This window comes from Musca autumnalis, unplaced genomic scaffold (assembly GCF_047663935.1).
Source record: "Musca autumnalis isolate F117 unplaced genomic scaffold, ASM4766393v1 scaffold_5, whole genome shotgun sequence".
In the NCBI taxonomy this organism is placed as follows: domain Eukaryota; kingdom Metazoa; phylum Arthropoda; class Insecta; order Diptera; family Muscidae; genus Musca; species Musca autumnalis.
The window spans coordinates 168339756-168363286 of NW_027412088.1; the positions used below are offsets into that span (position 1 = coordinate 168339756).

The 23531-nt window shown below is 37.8% G+C and overlaps 4 protein-coding genes across 17 annotated transcripts in view; 3 read left to right on the top strand and 1 right to left on the bottom strand.

Annotated features, from left to right (window-relative positions):
- AGO1 (protein argonaute-1) overlaps positions 1-23531 on the bottom strand; it is a 70481-nt gene that overhangs the window by 6975 nt on the left and 39975 nt on the right. For 11 of the 14 annotated variants that reach the window (XM_073990508.1, XM_073990502.1, XM_073990510.1 and 8 more), the window contains one exon: positions 16623-16842. In XM_073990508.1, the coding sequence (XP_073846609.1) occupies positions 16623-16758 (136 nt within the window). In that variant the 5' untranslated portion in view covers positions 16759-16842. Of the gene's footprint in view, positions 1-7031; positions 7110-12445; positions 13395-16622; positions 16843-23531 lie in introns of those variants that run through there. The other 3 variants (XM_073990516.1, XM_073990514.1, XM_073990515.1) reach the window with 3 other exon arrangements.
- mRpL53 (mitochondrial ribosomal protein L53) lies at positions 16080-19179 on the top strand. Its single transcript, XM_073990520.1, has 3 exons — positions 16080-16331; positions 16958-17085; positions 18788-19179. Exons 1-3 carry the CDS (start codon positions 16186-16188, stop codon positions 18970-18972), a joined length of 459 nt encoding a protein of 152 aa, XP_073846621.1. The 5' UTR covers positions 16080-16185; the 3' UTR covers positions 18973-19179.
- Positions 18991-19288, top strand: LOC141405799 (uncharacterized). The gene has a single exon (XM_073990521.1). The coding sequence runs from the start codon at positions 18991-18993 to the stop codon at positions 19177-19179; it is 189 nt and encodes a 62-aa protein (XP_073846622.1). The 3' UTR covers positions 19180-19288.
- Positions 22554-23076, top strand: LOC141406114 (uncharacterized). Its single transcript, XM_073991194.1, has one exon. The coding sequence runs from the start codon at positions 22779-22781 to the stop codon at positions 22965-22967; it is 189 nt and encodes a 62-aa protein (XP_073847295.1). The 5' UTR covers positions 22554-22778; the 3' UTR covers positions 22968-23076.

Consider the following 23531-nt stretch of genomic DNA (forward strand, 5'->3'; position numbering starts at 1 on the left):
TTCGTTCGCAGGTCTAAGCTCAAATTAAGAATAATTACAAAAGGAATTTTAAGTTAGATTTTCATAGGGTGGGTTAAAATAAGGCATACCCCTGTCAGGGGTAACAATCTTGACGCGATACAGGGGCTTAGATCGCAATTTCTCGATACTCGACATGGCATCTTAAACGGACTAGCAGAGCTCCGTTCTACATGACTTTTTGAGAACGGGAAAGTGCGACTGACCAAAGGTTATCCAGGTAGTGATCTCCTACCCATTAGAGATCCCCCAACACCGGGGTGTTATGCGTAATACTCGTGTCTATCGGTGTTTAAGGTTTGCAGTGGGGTACCTAAAATTGTATTCGAACGGAGCCTCGTTGACACCTGGGCGAATCAACGAATAACGAACCTGTTTTTCTGTCAAGCCCCTACCGTGGTAAGGAGGCAATGCCACGGTTGACCTCCTGACCTTCCAGTAAACTACGCAACTCATTGATTCTATAACTTTTAAAAAAACCCCCTAAAAACAAAAAACTCCGACTGATGTTGGTGTGGATGCCTTGGCACCCTCAGTCTTCACCGCCACAAGTGCAAATAAATTCTCTCGTAAATTCCCCCTCCACTTCGCGTGGTACCCCAACTAGGGGCAAAGTCGACAGCCCTACTTTAGACATTATCAATGACAGTCTAAATAGACAAAGTAGGGTCCCCTTATCCAAAATTGAGGAAAACTTTCTCTCACCAACAAAATTGGATGGCGAACAGGTCGACGAGGTAAATGACTCAACCTTAACCAATGAGGAAGAATTAATGGAAACCACCATTATTCCCTCCGCCGGTCAAGCTGAGTCGCCACTTCTGCCTGACAAGGTCGCTCCTCCAATTTGTTCAGGAGAAAAACCATTGCTTCTTAGGCAAACTGCGGTGGATGAAGTTGTCGGAGAGTGTGACGCAACCATGGACAACATGGATGAGTCACAAAAACCTTCAACCTTAAAAGCGCAAGCAAAGAGGCAATGGATAGAAAGGACTCTCGTTTTACGATTTCATATTGCAAGCGATATGTCAACAAAGATCCCAAATTAATCACCGATAGGGAATTTAAATTAATTCGGAAAAACCTAAAGTTTGTGAGGAGGTTCGAAAGAAAATATCCTCACTTAACGATTAAGGATTTTCCGGTTAATGAAATTCCCACGTCGTGTGAGGGAGGGAATCCTGTAGTAACCCACATGGAAGTGACGACAGAATGCCCTCCTACCAAAGCCGCCGGTGACCTGGCAAAATCACAGTCCAAAAGGCCAGTAAGGTCAAAAACCAGGCGCAGAAAAACAGATGCCTTCCCAAACCCCTCGGCTGCCCCTTCTTCTAAGCCTATAAACAAGGTGATGGAGGTGGGTCAGCTATTGGGCAGGGGGAAGCTCGCAAAACGGGATGATAAGCCTGTGATAGTGGCGACATCTTCAAAGCCTAGCGGTACCTCAGAGACCAACTCCCCCGAACCCGTAGTGGTGAAGAGGATGAGGTCCTCTGAGGAGCAACCACCAGCTGCGAAGAAATCATCGCTGTCACGGCTGATCGTCTCGCAGACCTCTGCTACACCGGCAATCAAGGTTAGTGCAGGAGCCATTAACTGTGGGGCTATAAACTCCACATCGATGTCTGCTCCTCTTTTCTCTCCACTCTACGGATAAGGGTTGTTACCATTAACTAAGCAACTGCGATGAGGAAGAAAAATAAACGGAATAAAGTTACGGTAGAGGGCCGAAATAACCCAATACCAGCGGCAAGCGTTGGTGAGATCACAAGCCATTTGTCGTCGAGATCAAGTGAGGTGCATTGGCACCTACCGCCTGCTACAAGTTAACCAATGATGGGAAATATGACGAACCAGCGATCTCAATGGGCAATAAAAAAGCCAAGATTGGTGCAAACCGTTCTATGTCTGACAGGATCGAAGTTTTGGACCGGAACGACCTATACGGGACTCTTAAAAACTATTGAAGATAGGTTAGAGCGACAAAGTAGAGAATTCCTAGACCAATTGGAAAGATTTTTTCGAGAAGAGCAGAACCAGGACATTTCCCGGAGGACATGTTACGCAATCTGACCCGGATCGAGCTGGACACCATGGTGATCCCAGCCAAGTATACTAGAGAAGATGAGATTAACATGAAGGAAGTGAGCATGGGCCCAGATGCTCCACGGACAACAAGCCCAGCACTAGCTGGTTTGATATCGGCACATGTTGGTAAGAAACTTGTAAGGACAGTATGCCACATGATCATTGACTAATGAAGGCGAATCCAAGCAGACTTAAACACTGTCAATGTCTGCTCAGAAGCCGAAAAAACCGAAAAGAGAATGAAGAAGACTGAAGCGAACTGCCCTTAAACCAAACGACATCAGTAAAGGGAGACCATCTTGTTGTTGTAACAGTGTTTTTTTGTTATGTTTATATGTTCGTTCCTCTTTTCAATCTGGCTCTGGGTTTATCTCCAGTTCCAGAAAAGTGGCTGCTTCGATGGGATGTAGCCACAGATCCACTGGAGTTAGATGGGTAGGTTTGGCGGGGCAGTTAAAAAGGTGTTGTGTGTCGTGCGGGCCCATGCCGCATACTGGGCATATGTCTTGCACGGCGCGATCGATTTCCGCCCAATACGAATTTAGGCGACTGCAATATCCCGAGCGTAGTTGAGCCAAAACTACTCTGGTTTGTCGTGGCAGCTGACGCTCCTCAGCTGCAATAGATGGAGGATGGACTCCAAGTACTTTATTCACACTATAATTGCTTAAGGCCTTGGCATCTGCGTCCGTGTGAATGCTATTCAATCCTGCTTGATATGCTTGTTGATCTAGGGGTTCTCTCCTGTATCGTTGGACCTCTCCCTCTAGAGCATGAATATCCTTCCTGATCTCCCGGAATGGGCCGGGCCTACCCACAAGATTCACCATCTTGTGGGTAGGCCCGGGATGGCTCACACGATAACATCCAAGCAGGTACTGCAACGAAAGCATCTCATTGTGTTGCTTTACAGGAAGAATTTTTGCCTCCTCATGTAGATGGTCCACTGAAGATTTGAGGAGGCACCCTTTCGCCGTTCTCAGGGCGGCATTCTGGCAAGTTTGAATCTTTTTCCAGTTCGAATCACACAATCTCGGGGACCAGACTGGAGCCGCATAGCTTACCACAGACCGACCTATCGCGTTATACGTGGCCAACAAGGTTTCTTTATCTGCACCCCAAGTGCTGCCGGCCAGGGACTTGAGGACCTTGTTCCTACTTTTCAACTTGTCGCAGATAGCTGTGGCATGTGCGCACGACGTGAATGTAGTGTCGAATGTGACCCCTAAAATTTTAGGGCAATTTGTGGTCGGAATTCTGCTACCGTCGACCACGACATTCAACTCACGTCCAAACTGCGCTGCCCATGTGGTGAACAGAGTGGCTGTAGATTTTGTGGCGGAAATCTGCATATTCCTCGAATGGAAAAAGGTGGTAAGATCGGTTAAATAGTTGTTCAGTCTCTCACAGATGCCATCAGGATAGGCTCGGCTCAAACCCGTTTTATGAGAAAAATAACAAAGCTTCACAGCAAAAACTGTGACATGGGTTCGTTATTCCGAAGTTCTGCAGCCTTTGCTCTAGAAGACTATGGTTTCTCAGGGAAAGCGACCTTTAAGGCACGTGCACAAGTACGCAACACACTGTAGTGCAATAATCGACAGAGCTGTTCAAGTTCTTAATAGCCTTTGTGAAACTTGGGAAGGGCAAATCTTGCTGTGGTCTCCATATCTGAAATATTATCCAGAAAGGTGTTTCCAGCAAGGCTTCTTTCACCTACTTGCATCTGGCTGGACCAGTACTAGTCTAACTAACTGGAGAATGGAGGCATGGATTTTAGGCTGGCTGTGGACCTCATAAGGGACGGGTATTTAGGCAGACTTAAATTTCAGTTTGAATTTCTGATTCCACATCCAACAATTCAGTAAGATGAGGGAAGAGGCAAACGCTACGCATCGTGCTGTTAATCTGCACCATTGAATTTGGATTTCATTTGTTGGCATCATTTTCGTAGTACGTTTTGGGAGCCACCGTAGTAGTAAACATTCCTCCGGGCTATCAGGTGGCTTGTTTGCAAGGATGCAAAGGCTCTGCTTAAAAAATGTTTGCATCGGGATAGAACAATCCTAGTAAAATAAATGACTAACAATATTTCTATATTGAAGCACCACACCGACTCCGAGATCTATCTATGATTGCTATGATGAATATTGCAATATTGCTCTCTCCCCGAGAAGTTAACTGGAGCTAGTATATACTCCATGCATCAATCCACAATCTGTCAAAGTTTGGATTCGATTCTCATACGACGGTGGCTAAACCCATCAGCAAAATGCCAGTCACATATTTTTTTGGTTGTTTCGGTAATGAAAAGTCAATTTTTTCGAAAAATCGTGTTCGGACTCGGTCATAAAAAGAGATCCCATAAACTTTTTGGGTATCACCGTGATGCAAGCCCTCGTTGCACATCTGAATAACTGGATTTCCATTGCTTATCACATGGTCCAATCGTTAACATGCCTTCCTTACACACAAGAGGTCAGTGATTCAATGTTTCTCATAATATATAATTTTACGGCGGTGCATAATCCCTTCAGCCACATTTGCTGAATATTTCGGCCATGACAATCTCATAATAGGTTTGATGTTTCGCGTTTGGACTCTTCATCGTCATAATAGAGAAGCACTACTGATATGCAAGAAGTCTCCACTTGCTCTTCCGAGATGTTCCTGAGAAATAGTTTTCACTTTTGTTCAAATAGAGTTAACGGTTTTTCAAACTTCTAAGTCAATTTTAAAAGTTCTGTAGTTTCATGATTTCCACGATATGATTTTTTTTATACTTAGAGACCCTCATAAAGTTATCTATATAGTAGGAGGTCTGAATATCTGTTACATTATCCTCTAAAGAACATCAACATCTGACTGTCATCCAAGTAGGAAATCAGAAAAGGCTACAAGTTCTATATTTGGCGATCCTCTGAAGGCTATAGATATAGAAAAAATCGTAAAAAGGTAATCTAACTTAAAAGAACATCCCAAGATTTTCCAGAAAAATGCTCCAGAAGAATGTATTTCCGTAAGTTCTTTATTTAGAGGCCGTCTGAAGGACATCGATGTTGAAGAAAATTGAAAGAAGGACATCAGAATATTTTGTAAAGGATTTTCTAGAAGAAATGCACTTCTTGTATAGAAATAAATCTTCAACCCATTCTTAATACTAACAAGTAAGAACGGCGTTAAGTTCGGCCGGGCCGAACTTGTTATACACTCCACCACGAGATATATTGAAGTAAAATGGAACATTTATGGCCGGTTTCTCTAAGACTATTCGAATTTAAATTCGTTCGAATTACTACCAAACTTCTGTTGTTGAAGGAAATGTTTGTTTGATTGAAAATAAAAACAATTCAAATATTTTTCAAAAAAAAACACGTTTGGTAGTAGTTCGAACGAATTTGTATTCGAATCGTCTTAGAGAAACAGGTCATTAGTTTCTTAAATACCAAATTTCATAAATAACGTTAAAACAATGTGGCTAACCTTCAAAATACCGAAATTCGGGGGGTAACGTTCTATGGGGGCTATATCAAAACGTCGATCTATACCTACAAATTTTTGGGGGAAAGTTTTTAGACTCAAAGAAGACTATAATACCAAATTTTCGATATTTCTGTAAGATAATAGCCACGTAAGATAATAGCCTTCAAAATACTGAAAATCAAGAGGGTACGCTTCTATGCTGATTAATTCGCTTCTCCCCATGGAAGACTAAAAACAAATTTCACTCTATTGGTGGGATATTGAGGCCACAACCTTCAAAATACCGGAAACCGGGAGGTACCGTTCTATGGTGGCTTTATGAAGGCGTGGACCTATACGGACAAATTACCCCAACGAAAACCAAGTACCAAATTTTAGCCATTTCGGAGGGATATTGAGGCCACAACCTTCAAAATACCGAAAATCAGGTGGTACCTTTCTATGGAGGCTATATCAAAACGTGGGCCGATATAGCCCATTTGCAATACCAAACATCCTAGGAGTAATATAAACTTCTATACCATATTACAAAGATCTATCTTAAAAATTGCGTGCTGTATCTTGATTTCAACAGACGGACGGACAGAATTTTACGCTGATCAATAATATATATATATACTTTATAGGGAATTCGATGTGTTACAAACGGAATGACAAATTAAATTATACCCTCCATTCTATGGTGGAGGGTATAAAAAGCGTTACATACTAGAAACAATACGTCTAGAAGCTGCATTTTTTATACCCCAAAAGGAAATGCTACCTGGCAACACAAATCTCAGCGGATTGTTTTGTCATTTAATGAGCTGCCAGAAGCCTTTACAAATGAGTAAAAAAAAAAAATCGCCTCTGTAAACGACATCTAAAGCTACTTTTGGAAAGGCTGCCGTGTGTGAACACTGACTAAGCTAGAGATAGAAAAGGTTGGTTGGTTAGTCGACAATTAGTTTTAATAACTCGGTTGAAAGAAAATCATTACATTTTACAAACTAAACAACAAAAACTAAAAATGAAACAAAAAGAAAAACACTTATTAGAGGGTTAGTTTAAAACTTGGCTAGAAAAAAGAGGCGGTGAACAAAAACGCGAGGTCTACTACTCTATGAATCGAATAGAACGAAATGGAGATACTGCCAACGGTTCATTTATTTTTATTTTGAATCGAAAAGTGATCTTTGCAGCCATTTGCTCAATTTCGTCCAATTCGATTTATAGCGAAACAGACCATTATGACAGGTTTACAATGTTGAAAAAATTTCCTTCAAAAAGGTTGTCTTTCCTTCAACATTGCAAAAATTGCCCTTGTTTTTACTTGCACCACCTTTGTTATTATTTTTTTTTTCTTCAATGATACAACTCAACTCAGATTTCAATACTCTAATTGACAATTTTGACAAAAAAGGTAGGAAGAAATAGAAGGATATTCAAATTAGATAATTTACATGTGAGTGTATCGAAGCTAGTCTGCTGTTGAGATGGGCTCTGAGGCCTTGTGTGCGTGGGAGTAGTCCATTGTGTTTCTATAATTGAGAAATAAAATTAGAAAAATTATAAAATAAAAAACAAAAAATGTTAAATAATAAAAAAAAACAAACAAAAAAATGTTAAAAAAAAATTAAAAACAAAATAACCAATTATTAAAAGAAAAATAAAACAATGAAATAAAAATATTTATTTAAACCCCGTTATGTTATGGTTGATTAGACATTATGGTGCATATGGATGAACAGGAAGAAAATATGGTGATTAATGGTTAAACATTTATGAAATTCTTTATATGAAATGTACAGAGGATGGGGAAACAAAAAGACAAAGTGGAGCTAATTGAGGCATGTGTGGCATTCGATATCGATGTAATTCGGTCGGACTTTTAATTTTCATCAAGCTGGTACATGTTCAAAAAAAATAATTCGATATCGAATGCGATAATTGGAAACTATAATATACAAATTAATACGATATATAATTCAAAATTTTCTTTTCAAGGTCCGTATACTCGCACACAGATGACATTTTTTGAGCTTCAAGACCTTATAGCAACTCAAAACCTTATACTGAGTGGTCAGTAAATCAGTTAATTAAATTTCTTGTCTATCCTATCCAACCAAATTCGATCAGTGTTTCAGTTTATCAGATCAATAGCTCTACAAAACTGTACCGGATCAAACCCTAAACCCTTCCCACATGTTCGAAGTATTTCGGTTGTTGAAAAACTCAATATGAATGATGCGTCGCGCTGGAGAACAATAATATATAATTGTTCCACAAACATCCCAGATGGGACAGGGGAGACTTCTCTCATATCAATGAGTGCACGCCGATTCATATTAGCTCAATGATATGGGACCTACTTTTTATTGCCGAGTCCGAACGGCGTGTCTTACGACACCACTTGTAGAGAAGTTTTTTCAAGGCTTAAATACTCAGGAAATGTCGCCAGCATTACTGAGGGGGAGTTTTGCCACTGTTGAAAATTTGATGTTGCTTGGCCTGGGATTCGAACCGCAGACCTTCTGAGTGCAAGGCGTACGTGCTAACCATTGCACCACGGTGCAATGCACATATTAAAGACGGGACACTTACTTTTCCAAAATGTTCGTGTGACATCCTTTTTTACCTTTATTTTCTGGAATTCCCAGAAACATACAACCTTATTCTAAATGAAAATTCCACGGGAGTTATCTCACTATATCCTTGAAGTTGAAACGGCAGAGACAGAAAATCATGGACGATTTACGTTCAGAATAAGGCTGATAGTTATCAACTTTAACGAATGTCTCGGTCGAAAAACATCAGAAAAGGATATTCTATGTTAGAACAGCTCGGCGGACTTCTATGCTGGCGTTCTTAATCGCAAAGCCAAGGGAAGTAGCACCAGTACTAAGAAGGGGTCCATTTCCTCGGGAAAATCTGCTACCAAGGCCCGTGATCAAGGACGTAAGAAACCCTACGACAAAACGGCCACAGTGACAACCGATGACGATCTCCTGGTTGCAATCATCGACAGAGCTGACCCCTTCGTGAAAAATCAGCGAAAGTCACTGGTTGCTCTTCGATACTCGTCTTCGTAGAGCCATTGTGTCCACTGAGGTAGATCAGGGTGAACGTCAGTTTGGCGGTGCCTTCCTTCAGAAGGGATTTAAGGTCATCAAATGTCTCAACAGGAGCTCGCAAGAGTACCTTAAGAAGACCGTTAATGGCTTCAACGACCTTTGGGAGGGGGCAAAAATTGCTGCGTTCTCTGTAGCGGAGATTCCATCAAGGAAGGTATACCCAGCATGGGTTTCCCCACATCCCGTGGACAAGGAACTTCTTCGAGGGTTCTTTCCTGAAGTATATAATTACAAGAAGGGAAAAATATTGAAAATAGGTATATAATTACTTGTGTGAATCAAGTTGGATACTCGCCACATCCATTGGCCAAGTCTATGGCAGCTCATGAGCTCTTCTGTTGTCCATAGAAAACCTCAAGAGATCTTTTGGGCATAAGATGAATGTAGTCGCTGGACTCAGAAAATTCTGAAATCTTGTCCACAGGTAGGTCTTGAAATGCTGACTACGCCAATATAAAAATCATGTGCGGGAAGTCCGTATTTCCCGATATATAGTTTTCGAAAATTCTGAAAAACCCATATGATTTTTGACAAAAAATAATTTTGAAAAAATTATGATCGCGTTAGCCCTGTTTAGTATCTGTCCATAGGAGAAAGTCTTAAATCCCGGCCGAAGGCCGGCTATTTTCCACAAAAATTTAATTTTTGAAAAGTTTCTGTGGAAAAAGTTCCAAATCCAGCCACTACATTCAACTTGCTCCCAAGTGGCCTTCTATTGTCTCTAAAGGACTTCAAGACCCCTTCTGTTGTCTCTAGGAGACGCTGAGATTCTTCTGTTGTTTTATAAGACAACAAGAGGTCTTGTGTTGTATCTAGAGGACCTCAAGGGATCTTCTCTGGTATCTGGAGGACCTCAAGAGGTCCTCTGTTGTATCTAAAGAACCTCAAGACATCTTCTGTTGTCTCTAGGAGACCCTAAGAGTTTTCTGTTGTGCCTATAAGACCTCAAGAGGTCTTCTGTTCTCCCTAAAGGACCTCTAGAGCTCCTCTGTTGTATCTAAAGGACCTCAATACGTCTAGAAGACGTCAATAGGTCCTCTCTTGTATCTAGAGGACCTCAAGTGGTCTTCTGTTGTCTCTAGAAGAGCTCAATAGGTTATCTGTTGTCTCTAGAAGATCTTATGAGGTCTTCTATTGTCTCTAGAAGACCTTAAGAGGTCTACTGTTGTCTCTAGAGGACCACAAGAGGTGTTTAAACGAACTCAAGAGAAAACCAGGAAGTGAAATGTGACACGGATGACTTTGTAGGGAATAAAACAGGATTGTGTTATCGCCTGATGCCATGATGAAATTGTACGACACCATGGAAATGTTTCCTGGTGACTTGAGGAGCTTCGCAAAATAATGTTTGATCAAAATGGATGAAATGACCCCGCAATGGATGGCTTTGTAGGGAACAAAACAAGAAATTATCGACGATGGCTAGATAGTCGGAAATCTGAGCAACACGTCATGAATATTTTCACCTGATGCCATGATGGAACAGTCATCTGCATACGACACCATCGAAATGTTTGCTGGTGACTTGAGGAGATTCGGAAGATGTTTGAACAAAATGAAAAATGAGTGAAATGTCCACGCCATGTGGCATTAAAATTTTTATCTTCCGATATTTGGACTTTTGGCCTTGGAATAAGGCAAAGGCTTTCCTACCATTAAGGCAATTGGCAATTAGCGTGATATCATTTGGAAGGGTGGAATTCATGATGTCAGAAATGTGATTCTTGCATCTTCGCATAACGACTCTTGTTCTGCTAAGATCGATGATCAATTAATTGACGGCAGAACATGAAGTTATTGAAGGCGATAGCAGGAAGACTTATTTTGGAAGCAGATAAGCCCTTTACTGTGGACCAAAGATGGTTCGAATTAATGTTGCACTGGTTAAAATGTTCGGAGCGCCTGTGCTTTAGAACAAGCACATCTCGCACTTAGCTGCCCAATTTTCTCATCAGTTGGGCTATTGGCAGAGGTTTGGTTAGATAGCAGTTCTCAGTTTGAATAAGAAATGAAGGGAGGCACAAGATTTGCTTTCTGACATCGGTAAGATTGATCTCTATATCTTAGTGAGCAATTTCCTTAGGTTTGGAGTGGCTCGTATGTCTCTATATCCTGGAGATCTTTGGATACTCGGTTGACGTAAAATGGTTTGTGGACCCAGACTGTAGGCACTAGTCTGTGTGTCTAATATTAAAGCACTGATAAAATAAATGTTCAATTGTCACAATTCTCAAAAAGAAATCAGTATTTGTGTCCTTTCACTTGCAATTTCTGGATCGTATGTGACTTTGGCGACAGTTCCAATTCTGATCTCCATTTTTAAGAGGTGGAAAAAAAGTAAAGACAATGTTGTGCTTCCTGATATTAGCGGCCAGATTATTCTCGATATTTTACATCTTGGGTAGTAGATATAGAAAAACAATATCAAGCAGAGGTTTCTTCAGATCCTTCTTAAGTTTGGGACATTGTTGGGTTTCTCTATCCGAAAGCATTGTCAGGCGTGTCTCATAACCTTGGAGAATTCTCCACAGACCTAAAATGGTTCGGATAAATAACTGCGATGGTAAGTAACCTAAAGCAAAAAACAAAAAAAATAGGAGGCATTTTCAGGAATGCTACGAAACACAGCGGGACTCAAAGTCAGCATTTGAGATGAGAAAGTACCAAGCAGGTATAGCAACGAAATAAATACCAAACTAGCTACCGGAAAGAGACATAAGGATCTCGTCCCTACTCCACTTAAACGGGGTTATGGCAATGAATTCGTTAAGAAATGGCCTATGCAAATTAGGGCTAGTATGTCTGAGATACAACCTCACTGTCTCAATTGGAAATTGCTTAACGAATGCAGATATAAATTGGCGAATTTTCACACACATCGGATTTTGCATATTTTTTCAAAAATTCAAAGATATAAGAATATCAAAATAATTGGCTCTGTTCCTGAACCTGCAAGAATCTACTAATTCTTGCGATTTTTTCGATAACATAAAGGAAAAAAATGTTATTGTAGTAAAAAATAGTAGCTACTTGCAGGCTCTGGAACAGAGCATTTATATTTACATTTTTGAAAAATATGCAAAATCCGATGTCTATTCATAATTTCCAGTCAAACAACACCACATATCCCCACTTTTCGCAAAGTTGAGCAGATTATTGTTGTTGTTTTAAAAGTAAGTACGTTTTTGGTTTCATCCAGTTCTGGAAATGCGGCTGCTTCGAAGGGTTACAACCTACTAAATCTACTGTAGTTAGTTGAAAGAAATTTCTAGAAATTATTTTAACCCTACTTGGTCACTTGGCCGTATACGTCTATCAAATTAACCTTTCTCATATTTGTACCTATTTGTGGGAGCAAAAAATACAATATTTTCATGTTATGTTTTGCAAATTGCAAAAACAAAACTTTTATTTTTGTTTATCACTTGTTGAAAAAATGTCAACAAAACAACATGAATTTCGTTGAGGTATACATCTCCTCCTCGTGCATTCAGCAGCAAGTAATAAAGTGCTGCCAAGTTTCACCAACAAGAAATGCAATGAATAAGGCAACGCACACACACTCATGCACAAAGTTTTGTGTGTGCATGAAAGAACATTCACACGTATGACCTATGACGTTTACACACAAGCTTCCTTTAAAAATTACTTATTTTTCCTTGCATTGTCTTTTTGTTTCCCCCTTCTTTTTGTACACCATCATCTTAAATATTACTCCAACAGATGATGAATAAAGAACTTACGTTGTCCAACGGGATACATTTTGTTAGCTTTTTTTTAAATACTCTTGATGAATTTATATAGAATAAGTAGACTTGGTATCTCCGTCTGGTTGGTTGGTTGTTTTGATAAACTAATGAATTGGTTGGTGGATCAGCCTTTTGTTGTATCAATTGTTTTGTTGTTGTTTCTTGTAGAGAATTGATTTGTTGTTGTTGGGATTTTTCGTTTGGTTTCGTTTACACAAATGGCAACTTTTTGTTGTGGTTTTGGTTACAATTCTATGGGGCTTAGAAGAATTTTTCTAAATTTTTTCCTTGTATTTGAAACACAGCAGCAAATGAAGAACACAATTTTAGGCACGTTTTTTTTAATATATCTTCTTATTACACACTCTCTTCTGGCTTATGTGTTGTATATTTTCTTTTGTTTAAAAAATATTTTTTTTAATAATTATCTAACACTAAGAATCACTTTATGTAAATGCTTATCTTTCTTTAAAAATATATTTTAATTCGTAATTGTCGAGGAGAATCGCTTGGAATTGCTGAATTTTCTTGTAAAATTGTATGCTTTGCTTGCTTTTTGCTTCCAAGATGGTGAGACTTCTTTGGCCGTCGTGTGGTTTTTGTGTTTTTCTTTCTTTCTTCTAAAAGGTGGTGGTGGCGGTACGTGGTTTGGTTGTGTGTGTGTGAATTGCTGCTTCTTGCTGGCCTTTTTTCTTCTTCACTTTTTTCACGACTTCATTTCTTTTTTCAATATTTTCACGTTTTATCTTGCAAATTTCATTGGATTTTTATGTGTACGGCGTTTACGAAGTTTTACAATTTATTTTTATTGTAAAATTACTGCGTTCCATTGGCAGTAAAACATCCAAATCCAATTGAAAATTTACAATTTTCTTTATAAGTTCGTTCTTTCACAATATATAAACCAATACTGACAACATTGAAAAGCAGAAAATTTGCGTTCATTTTGTGACACATATGAAAGGTGGTGGATGTGAAACGATTGGTCTGTTCCAGCAATGCAAGAATCCACTAATTTATACAATTTTTTCGATAACATAAAGGAAAAATTGTTATCGTAGTAAAAATTTGAAGATTCTTGCAGGTGCTGGAACAGGCATGATGGCTGCAGTACAACCAAAATGAAAAGTACAACAAATAATTATTTTGATTTGTCGAAACAAGTGGTTTATGAGAAGCAAATTAAACGCATTTTACATATAACATGTTTTATAAAACATACATCATTTAAATTGTCAATTCCATACAATATCTGTCAAATAAATGACGTAAACTCCAAAAAACACCTGTTTAAGTGCAATTGTAAAATGCGTTAAGTCGAGGTTTGCAAATGATAATCGTGGTGTTTATAAATAATAGCTCTGTTCCTTTACGTGCAAGAATCTTCAAGTTTTACCACTTTCGATTGCATTATGTTATCGAAAAAATAGTATAAATTAAGCGGAGTACACACGATCAGTTTTGATGTCGATTTTTCGCAATTATCGATAACTGTCCAACCGTCCAGCAACCACAAAATATTTTGTGGTTGCCTGATGACTGACAAAAATGAACCGCCACACTGGCAAGCCACCGATTATTTGAGCAAAACTGACAGTCAAAACTGATCGTGGGGTAGATTCTTGCATTGCTGGAACAAACCAATCGTTTCACATCCTCCACCTTTCATATGTGTCCCAAAATGAACGCAAATTTTCTGCTTTTCAATGTTGTCAGTTGGCCTGTTCCCGTACTTTATAAAGTGGTAAAAGTCGTAAACGATTTTCATATAAATTTTGTGTACGGGAACGCAAAATGTGTAAAAGTGGTTTAAATTGTAAAAACTTTTTAGTTCTGGAACAGAGCTAAAATATTTATATATTGTGAAAGAACGAACTTAAAAAGAAAATTGTAAATTTTCCATTGGATTTGGATGTTTTACTGCCAATGCAACGCAGTAATTCTACAATAAAAATAAATTGTAAAACTTCGTAAACGCCGTAAATTTTGTAGATTCTTGCAGGTTGTGAAACGTACACTAATTTTGATGAGATTTCTTCCAAAAGTGCGAAAAATCCGAGCCTTGCTCCATTAAACTCATTTTACACTTGCATTTAAAACAGGTGTTTGGGAATTTTTGATATTTATTTGACAGATATTCTATGGAATCAACAACATAAATGACGCATTTAATTAATTCTCTTGCGAGTTGAGCTTATTAGACCTATTATATACATTGAAAAATTAGGAGTCTACCGAAGTCCCACGCATTCAACCATTACGCTACGTTTCACGTGTGGCAGACGAAGGCAAAGCTTGGGAACTAGTATATATATCGCACTTCATTAGATAATTGCATATGCGAAATTATGTCAGTTAATTAAAACTCCAAATTTTTCCTATAGTCCTGCTTGGTAATCCCATTTTTAAATGTTCACAAATACTATGGTAAGTTTTATTCCTACTACATTAGTAATTGTTCTCCTATATCAGAAGATTTTTGATCATCAATTATTGTCTACTAAAGTTTTGACAAGTTGGTGGTGGCTCAGAACACGTCGTTCGTTCTCTATTCGTTGTTGGACCCATAACTACGAATAAATTACTTATTTCCCCACACAAAATTCTATGAACGAGCGACGATTTTTCTACGTTGTTCGAGTAGAAATACTCTCTGACCGACGAATAAAAAAGACCCATCCCTAACAAATGAGAGGATTTATCGAAAAAATTATTTATGACATGTCTTAATTCAAAATTGAAAAATTTGTTGAAAACACAAAAATTTTTAGAAAAAAGAAAAAATATAAATGGAAAATAATGAACTAAACATTTTATATAGATGCGGAAGGAAAAAAGTTATGTTTCCTTCTTAATTCCACACACATTTCTTGTCAATAAGTTCAAAATCGCGAAAAAATCAGAAACAAAAAGAAAACAAATAACTGAAAGTCTGTATACACAAACTATTGGTCTGTTCCAGTACTGCAAGAATCTACTCATTTTTACTATTTCTTTCGATAACATAAAGGAAAAAATGTTATCGTAATAAAAAGTAGTAGCTTCTTGCAGGTTCTGGAACAGAGCATTTGTTTTGAAATGTCTCTCCCTCTCTTTAATTTTGAAAATAGAAACATTTATAAAAAAATGGAAATTACAAAATTATTTAGAATTTATGGAAAAAATGAATGAAAAGTGTGTAGTATAATATAGAATATACATTTGAAGGAAAGTCTATTGCTTTTCCTGTTCTTTTAATGTATATTTTATGTGTGTTTCGGTTCAAATTTACGTGGAAACAAGTGGTATGTTCCAGTACTACACATTTCTACACATTTTTACTCCGATAACCGATTCTTCCTTTATGTTATCGAAAAAAAATAGTAAAAATGTGTAGAAATGTGCAGTACTGGAACAGACCAAAGGAAACAAAAATGAAAGAAATTTTGTTTATGTTTCTGTTAATTATGAATGGTGTCGTGGAAACGGGTAATTTCGTGTACGTCGTTCGACAGGCGAACAACGTAATTGAAACGCTCATGTGAACATGACATTAGACGTAAAAGCCGCTTAAATTTGAGGTGTGGCCAAGTACCTTAACCAGGAAACAAATATTCCTTCGTTATCGATAACCATATGTCAAGGCAAGTGTCATCACTGACAAGAGAGCGAACCAGTTACAAAACAAAACAGCACGCAGACCGAAAAGTTAATTTTGCAAAATTATTAATTAAATAAAAAAGAAAACAATAAAAATGTCCATCTATTATAGTGGTGCCCTGAAACGTTCACAGGGTATTGTATCGGCCATTGGTAAAGAATTGAAACGTGTTAATTTAAACGGTGTTAATCGCGTAACAATCACATTCGATCCCTTTGCCGAAAATGTAAAATCAACGAGGTAAGGAATAAGTGTGGGGTGGGGGTGGTTGCGGAAAGAGGTGGTGTTTTGCATTTTCCGATTTTTCCTTCCCAACATTGCACGGGAGGGAAAGAAAAACGCATGCGCCAATAAAAATCGATGACATATGGAGGAAAAACTAAATTTTCTTTTTATGTTACCCCAAAGCAACTGTCAAAAGATTCTAGACAATACAAGTGGACACACACGGCATTGGTGTTTTAACAAAAGCGATTTTTTTAAGAAAATTTTATAATTGTAATTGGAAACAGTATTTCTTCAACTACTTACCATATACTTTACTGATAATTCCCACGGCTAAAGTTGCTCCCAAATCTGGAAAATTCATTGGTAGGTTATGAAGTTGAGCTGGCCCACCACTGGCCAGCTCTCGTTCTGTGGACATTTTTGTTGGTGTTGGGGTCATTGTTTTTGTTAGTTGCAATAAAGGCCGCCTCGGGGGCCTTTACTTGTCCTAGTTAACAGCAATCAATAGAAAGAAGATGATGACCTAAAAAGAAACAAAAATAAATTGTGGGGTTTTTATTATCTAAAAATAGTTTTATGGCTTCTTCCACTTTTACATTTTGTAAACAATCTTCCTAATGTATACGTTTTTTTTCTAGAGAATTCCTTTTTCTATTATCTACTCCGAGAGTGGTGTTAACAAATCCCAAGTGTGTGGTGAAAACTGATATTGTATGCAATCGCCAGCCTGCAGAAGTTAAATTTTCTTTAATAGAATCGGCACAAGGTGAGTAAAACTGAAAATTGTTGTTATAATTTAATTACATTTTGATATTTTAAATTTTAATAGGACTTATTTAGAAAGTGGTAGATTTTTTTCTGAAAACATTCAGATGAAGGGAACTTTATCAGCAAACGGAACAAATTTCCTTTAACGACAGTTTGCAATTTTTTTCAAAAATCGTAAGTTTCTTTTAATAGCCGGCCTTCAGCTGGGAATTTGAGACTTTCTCCTATGGACAGGAGCCAATCTCGGGAACGGGAATAAAATGTTCTTTTACATTAATTTTTTTCTCTAAGTAGCCGACCTTTAACAAGGGATTTTTCGGAACTTCAGAGGCCCATATCTCGGGAAGTATACATATTTCCCCAACAAACAGCGTTAGAATCTGCATAAAAAGCACTATCTGTGGTAATTATTTCACATTTTTCCGAATACTGTCGGTAAAGGAAAGATATGCCGTTGCTCCCAAATTTGGAAAAGTCATTGGTAGGTTATATAGTTGATAATCTCAACCAATAGAAATGCCTTCCACTTCTAGAAATAAATGTCTTTGACTCTGATGGAACTGGTTTGCTTTCGAAGACTGCTATCAAAATACAAAGATCTGTAATGCCAACGGCTATAGTGCGTCAGAAACACCACGTCGCTTCATATAGGCTTAGGCTGTGAGTAGTCTCCGTGGATCCGGTCAAGTTGACGAGGCCAGTTTTAAATAAAAAGGGCACAATAAGATGTCGAAGATGAGATTCAAACTCTGTGGGGGTAATGGATAATTCAAGCCTTAAAAATTGGTAAAAAGGACTATGTCTTTTATAGGCAGAAGAGATCTTGAGGTCATCTACAAGCAGAACACCTCTTGAGGTCTTATTTAGACATTATACCTCTTGATGTATTTGGTAGACAGAAGAGTTCCTGAGGTCTTTTATAGACAACAGAAGACAACTAGGGACAATAGAAGAGCTATTGAGATATTCTACGGTTAACAGAAGACCTATTGAGGTATTCTATAGACAACAGAAGATCTGCAGAAATTTTATATACACAGAAGCCCTCGTGAGATTTTCTATAGACAGCAGAAGACCTCTTGAGGGTTTTCTATAGACCGCAGAAGACCTATTGAGGTCTTCTATACACAGCAGCAGACATCATGAAATCTTCTTTAGACAACAGAAGACATCTTGAGGTCTTCTATGACATTTTTAGAGACAACATAAGACCTCTTAAAGTCGTCTAGGGACAACAGAATACCTCTTAAGGTTATCTAAGGGCAATAAGAGACCTCTTGGGGTCTTCTACAGACAATCGAAAATTTCTAAAGATCTCCGGTAGACCGCAGAACTTTTTATGTGTTCCATAGACAACAGAAGACCTCTTGAGCTCTACTACAGACAACAGAGGACCCCCCTTGAGGTACCCAGAGTCAACAGAAGACCTTTTAAGGTATTGTAGGGACAACAAAAGGCCACTTTAGGTATTGTAGAGACAACAGAAAACATCCTGAGGTCTTTTAGGGACAACAGAATACTCCTGGGGTCTTTAAGGGACAACAAAACAGCTCTTGAGGTTTCCTGGAGACAACAAAACAGCTCTTGAGGTTTCCTGGAGACAACATAATAGATGAGGTTATATAGAATCAAATTTCTCTTAATACATTCAGCATATCTAATCTTCTTTCCTGTCTCTCTCTCTCATTCTATCATTCCAGAAAAACTCAAAGTAAAAGACGTTCGCCTGCTAAGTTCCAATTTAAATACTTTAGAAATATTGCAATTGTGTAATCGTCACATTTCCTCAGCGGCACCTGAAGAAGAAGATACCGGCAAGGTACTAACCAAGGCCGAAAAACAAAAGATAGCTGGTGCAGGCAAAAAGATTCAAAAGAAGAAGTAAAACTTTCACTGCACAACAATGGTAAAACGCAGCAAACATACCGGCACTTTGGCTGTCATCGAGAAGATCTATGGTGATATACCATCGTTTACCGATATCTTTACCGAGGAATCATTTTATACGTTTGCATTTTGTTTTGTTTGTGCCTCCATACTGGTGGCATTCATATTATCTAGATATATAACAATAAAACCTGTAGAAATTTAATTTTCTGATTTCAATTTTATGTTCAATTTATAATTCAATTTATAAGAAAGAATGAAGAAAAAGAAAAACAATAGTAAACACAATAAATTAAACTAGTTAGTACAATGTAGTTGACCAAAGGAGTTGTTATTCCGGGGAAGTAAAGGAATGAAAGAAACATGGTTTTGAGTTTATTTTTTATAATGGACAGATATAAAAAGCCTCCTTTTATGGCCTTCACCATCGACTTTCTCTTTATGACCCAAAAACTGTAATTTTGGTATTATTTGCAGACCTTAAGAAAGTCTTCTATAAATGCTAGACATTGTATGGATCTTAAATGATGAATTTGCTGTTTAAATTCTTTAACCGACCCAATATCTGTGAAAAATCGCATTAAGCGAGAGGCCAATCAGCAGCCAACAGTGAAATCATGTTTCACAATTCAATTACCGGGAAACAGAGTTATGCACCAAACCACAAAATGATGGTTTACGAACGACGATGACAACATGTAAGGATAAATGGTGAAGCCATGTGAAAGGTATCATCGGTATGTATAAGAACATACAAACATACTACTATACATATCTACAAACATAAGTATGTACTTTAGTAATAAAAGAAGGCAATTGTCGACCTTCAGTTAACCTGGAATTAAACCGACAAAACCTGAACGGCAACTATGTTGCAGGCAGATATGTGCACTCGTTACTTGTTAAACAAATCGTTATAATTGTATATATGTAGATATAGAAGTGTGTATGCTGCCACGCATTGCAAAGATGCATCATCAATGGGAATGTGAGGTAAAATAACTTTCCAAATTCCAGCAATTTAAAATTGTGTTTAAAAAGACAAAAGGGAGTACGATTTTTAAGGGTCCCACAGGAGCTCAGAATTCAGAGAAGACATCATTACACTTGCAGCTGAGGTTCGAGACGAGGCTTCCTATTGCGATTTTATATGCTGCGGCTTTAGCTAATGTTGAAAGTTCGTCCATGTATGTATGTTTATTCCTTTATGCTTCCTAAAAGCCTTTTTTACTTCTTTGTTTTGATGCCGGTATTGTTTATCCAGGTTTACATGTCGGACAGGGTTGAGGCAGGTGATTCATTATTTTTCAATTTCTTCAATTTTAAATATTAGAAAAAAATAATAATTCATCTCGACCTTGATATTAGCAATATACACCTAGTTGCCAGTCATTCGTGTATGCTGATGTGTACTCCGCTTAAGAGGTCCTAAAATCTATCAAACTTTCCACAACAAACATTATTGTAATATGCCTTCATCCAAGCATGTATCGAGTGGGTGGAGATGATGATGATGGCGGCGCTGGGAGAAGGATGTTTGTCTGACAACGAAATGCACTTTCATATCGGTTGTTGCATTTTGTTACTTACTGCCTGCGTTTGGGGGAGTAAATACATATATAGCATATACAGCGCTGCAATTATTTCTTACTCTCTCCAAAAAAGAAAATAAACGGAAAATTTGTAATGCAAAATTTTCACTGCAAACTGCTAAAAGTGCATTAACACGATGAGAGAGAGAGCGAACTCTCCCATATATGTATATTTTTGCATGACAATTGATTTGAGAGAAAAATCCCCAAAAGAGAATGTCGCAGCAATGGGGACTTTAGAACAGAGTGAGGCAGAGAACATTTTTGGGTCTCTCTTGTGCTCTCAACGAGCGTAAATTTGTTGTTGTTCACAACGTGTTAGCATCTACACAGGCTGTGAGCGATAACAAATTTACGCTCACTTAGAGCACATGGGCTCTCTTGTGAGTCACAATGCCTCCTCCTGCTTTAGAAATCTCTCCTTTATTAATTTGTGGGAGAAATAAAACAGATGGGACTTTGAAGGAGAATTGTGGTTTTGCCAACATAACTGGGACGAAAATTTCGATATGGCGGGAATTTTTTTTATTACTTCAACATGTGTTATTTATGTATTTGTAGGAGTATCTAACTATTGACGCCTTCTAAAAGGAACAGAAAAACATTTTAAGGACTTTTGTAGAAAAAAAGACACTTGAAGTCTTCTTTAGACCACAGAAGACCTCTTGAGGTTGTCAATAGACAACAGTAAGCTACTTGATGCCTTTCATAAATACCAGAAGACGTCTTTAGATCCTTCATAGACACCAGAAAAACTCTAAAGGTGTTCTATAGACAACAGAATAACTCTTGAGGCCTTCTGTAGAAAACAGAAGACCCTTTAAGTCTACTATTGACAACATAATACCTCTTGAGATCTAGTATAGACAACAGAAGATCTGTTGGGGCCTTCCATAGACAACAGAAGACCTCTTAAACCCTTCTATAGACAACAGAAAAACTCTTGAGGTGTTCTATAGACAAAACGTTTCCTATAGACAAAAGAAGACATCTTCAGGTCTCGTATATCAACAGAGTAGTTCTTCTATAACAACAGAATACCTCTTAAGGTCTTCTATACTCTTATATATGTAATTTCGATATTGACATCACTTTTATTTTATCTGTCAGATGGCAACTCTATTCTCTTTTTACATTCTTTATTTTTTACTAGTTAGTTCTAAGTTTACTCTTGCAACTTGTACATCGCAATCCTTCTTAATGAAATAATAAACTGAATTAAATTAAAACTCCAGACTTTGAGTATATAATAGTGGTGTCAGAAGTGGACAGACATTATGGGGGTTATCATGAACGGCAATTCCCCGTGAATTTTTTCACTTTCTCCCTTAAGTTGCAACGGCGGAAAAACAAAACTCACGGGGAAATTTCGTTCATGATAACCCCCTATGAACCAGGAGCAGATGAATGCAGTTTTTGCTTCATTGGCGGATGCAATTCGTACGGCTGTGACGGAGGCGGTGCAAACATCGCGGCCGCAGTCTGTGACGTCAGACGACATACAGTGAGTGTCAAAAATATTCGGTTTTCAATTTCACCAATAATAACACCTCAGTATTTTAGAAGCCCATACCCAATATTCAAAAAACCAAATGCTTAAAAAAATTTTGGTCCTGTGGCAATTAAAAAATGTATGTAACATGGATCCATGGCAACCCTATAAGCGAGAATAACAAAGAAGAAGTTGTTAACCCTGTTTTCTATGCGTCAAAAATATTCGGTTTTTGTAACTTTTGTTAAATATTTTGGCAAAAAAGAGTCCAATATCGAACTTTTTCTGCAATATTAGTATAAATTTCAATAATTGCGAACAGAATCTTTGCTCCTGTGTGCAAAAATATCATATGTCATAGCAAATTATCAAAATTTAGGGCTAAGGAAAAACGTTATCCCAGAAAGGAGAAAACTGTTTATATTTTATTATAAAAACGGCAGAATCAAATTTCTCTTAATACATTCAGCATATCTAATCTTCTTTCCTGTCTCTCTCTCTCATTCTATCATTCCAGAAAAACTCAAAGTAAAAGACGTTCGCCTGCTAAGTTCCAATTTAAATACTTTAGAAATATTGCAATTGTGTAATCGTCACATTTCCTCAGCGGCACCTGAAGAAGAAGATACCGGCAAGGTACTAACCAAGGCCGAAAAACAAAAGATAGCTGGTGCAGGCAAAAAGATTCAAAAGAAGAAGTAAAACTTTCACTGCACAACAATGGTAAAACGCAGCAAACATACCGGCACTTTGGCTGTCATCGAGAAGATCTATGGTGATATACCATCGTTTACCGATATCTTTACCGAGGAATCATTTTATACGTTTGCATTTTGTTTTGTTTGTGCCTCCATACTGGTGGCATTCATATTATCTAGATATATAACAATAAAACCTGTAGAAATTTAATTTTCTGATTTCAATTTTATGTTCAATTTATAATTCAATTTATAAGAAAGAATGAAGAAAAAGAAAAACAATAGTAAACACAATAAATTAAACTAGTTAGTACAATGTAGTTGACCAAAGGAGTTGTTATTCCGGGGAAGTAAAGGAATGAAAGAAACATGGTTTTGAGTTTATTTTTTATAATGGACAGATATAAAAAGCCTCCTTTTATGGCCTTCACCATCGACTTTCTCTTTATGACCCAAAAACTGTAATTTTGGTATTATTTGCAGACCTTAAGAAAGTCTTCTATAAATGCTAGACATTGTATGGATCTTAAATGATGAATTTGCTGTTTAAATTCTTTAACCGACCCAATATCTGTGAAAAATCGCATTAAGCGAGAGGCCAATCAGCAGCCAACAGTGAAATCATGTTTCACAATTCAATTACCGGGAAACAGAGTTATGCACCAAACCACAAAATGATGGTTTACGAACGACGATGACAACATGTAAGGATAAATGGTGAAGCCATGTGAAAGGTATCATCGGTATGTATAAGAACATACAAACATACTACTAT